This window comes from Homarus americanus, unplaced genomic scaffold, assembly GCF_018991925.1.
Source record: "Homarus americanus isolate GMGI-L3 unplaced genomic scaffold, GMGI_Hamer_2.0 scaffold15535, whole genome shotgun sequence".
In the NCBI taxonomy this organism is placed as follows: domain Eukaryota; kingdom Metazoa; phylum Arthropoda; class Malacostraca; order Decapoda; family Nephropidae; genus Homarus; species Homarus americanus.
In genome coordinates, this window is record NW_024749729.1 from 814,895 (window position 1) to 816,350 (window position 1,456).

At 45.1% G+C, this 1,456-nt stretch overlaps 1 protein-coding gene across 1 annotated transcript; it reads right to left on the minus strand.

Annotated features, from left to right (window-relative positions):
* Positions 1-299: 299 nt before the first annotated feature.
* On the minus strand, positions 300-812 carry LOC121853724 (spore coat protein SP96-like). Its single transcript, XM_042348066.1, has one exon. It carries the CDS (start codon positions 810-812, stop codon positions 300-302), a length of 513 nt encoding a protein of 170 aa, XP_042204000.1.
* Positions 813-1,456: the final 644 nt, after the last annotated feature.

Sequence of the window (1,456 nt, forward strand, 5' to 3'; positions counted from 1 at the left end):
CTTTTATGTCAGTTGATTAAGGGAGGAAGGGTTGATGGCGACGTAAACAGGAAATAGCTGATAAATTTTGTTTGGATAGCAAAGACTTAACTGTCTAGGGAGGCGTAACACCTCATTATCTCCTTCATGGCAAAGTGGCGCCGCAAGGCTGAAGCAGGGGGACTGCCTGAGTACACCACTTGAAAGAGAGAATGTCAATAAGACCTTCTCAGACCTGGCCCGGCTAGTCGGGTAGAGTGTGAGGTAATGGTGTGTTAAGGCAGAGAACGAGGGTGAGGAGGCTGTTAAGAGTGGTGTAATCACCACTGTATAGGTGTGTGAGTGGGGGAGATAAAGGCCATTAGAGATGACACAGCTGTAGATGACACAGCTGTAGGTGACACAGCTGTAGGTGACACAGCTGTAGATGACACAGCTGTAGATGACACAGCTGTAGATGACGCAGCTGTAGATGACACAGCTGTAGATGACACAGCTGTAGGTGACACAGCTGTAGATGACGCAGCTGTAGATGACACAGCTGTAGATGACACAGCTGTAGACGACGCAGCTGTAGATGACACAGCTGTAGACGACGCAGCTGTAGATGACACAGCTGTAGATGACACAGCTGTAGATGACACAGCTGTAGATGACACAGCTGTAGATGACACAGCTGTAGATGACACAGCTGTAGACGACGCAGCTGTAGATGACACAGCTGTAGACGACGCAGCTGTAGATGACACAGCTGTAGATGACACAGCTGTAGATGACGCAGCTGTAGATGACACAGCTGTAGATGACGCAGCTGTACACACGGTGCTGGCCATGTTGTACACCTCGACCTTCACTTACGTCAATACTTAAACTGAACATAAACAGAAACACCAAAAGAATAAAACAAATCCTCAGAGACACAAGTATGAGGCAGTGAGCGAGAGAGACCATGTTATACCAGTGATCCTCAGACCTTCATATCACATCAACCAGTAAACTACACTGTTACCATGAATCACTCAGACACTACAACACCCACACAAACATAACAACCTGACACACCACGCCGTCAGCAGTGCCGCTTCCTGACGTCTCACCACCGTCAGATATTCACAGGTTCCTGATAATGTTTAAAGATTATCGAGACTAATCGTTGACCTCAGCTTACAGTCAGCTTCACCAGTTATATACAGTTAATAGCACCGAGAGAGGTTAAGCCAGTTAAAACAATAACTTACTCCCCAGTCGTCCAGTGCTTTAATAAATACACAACACTGAAAGGCCGAAAGTTCATTATTGGCTTCGTTTTATTTTCGGGAAAATTATTTAGTATAGTTTGTTCGTTCGTTAACTTGTAGTGCTATTTTACACGCTGCTGTTGATCTCGTTACGTCGTAGTTTTAGTTATCTTGTGTCAGAGAGAAAGGTTAAAACATCACCCGAATCAATAGTAACTAGAATTTAACTTAACTCTCAA

What these genes read in the sequence shown, in the direction of transcription:
- LOC121853724 (XM_042348066.1), bottom strand. Translation starts at nt 812, where the DNA reads ATGGCCAGCACCGTGTGTACAGCTGCGTCATCTACAGCTGTGTCATCT.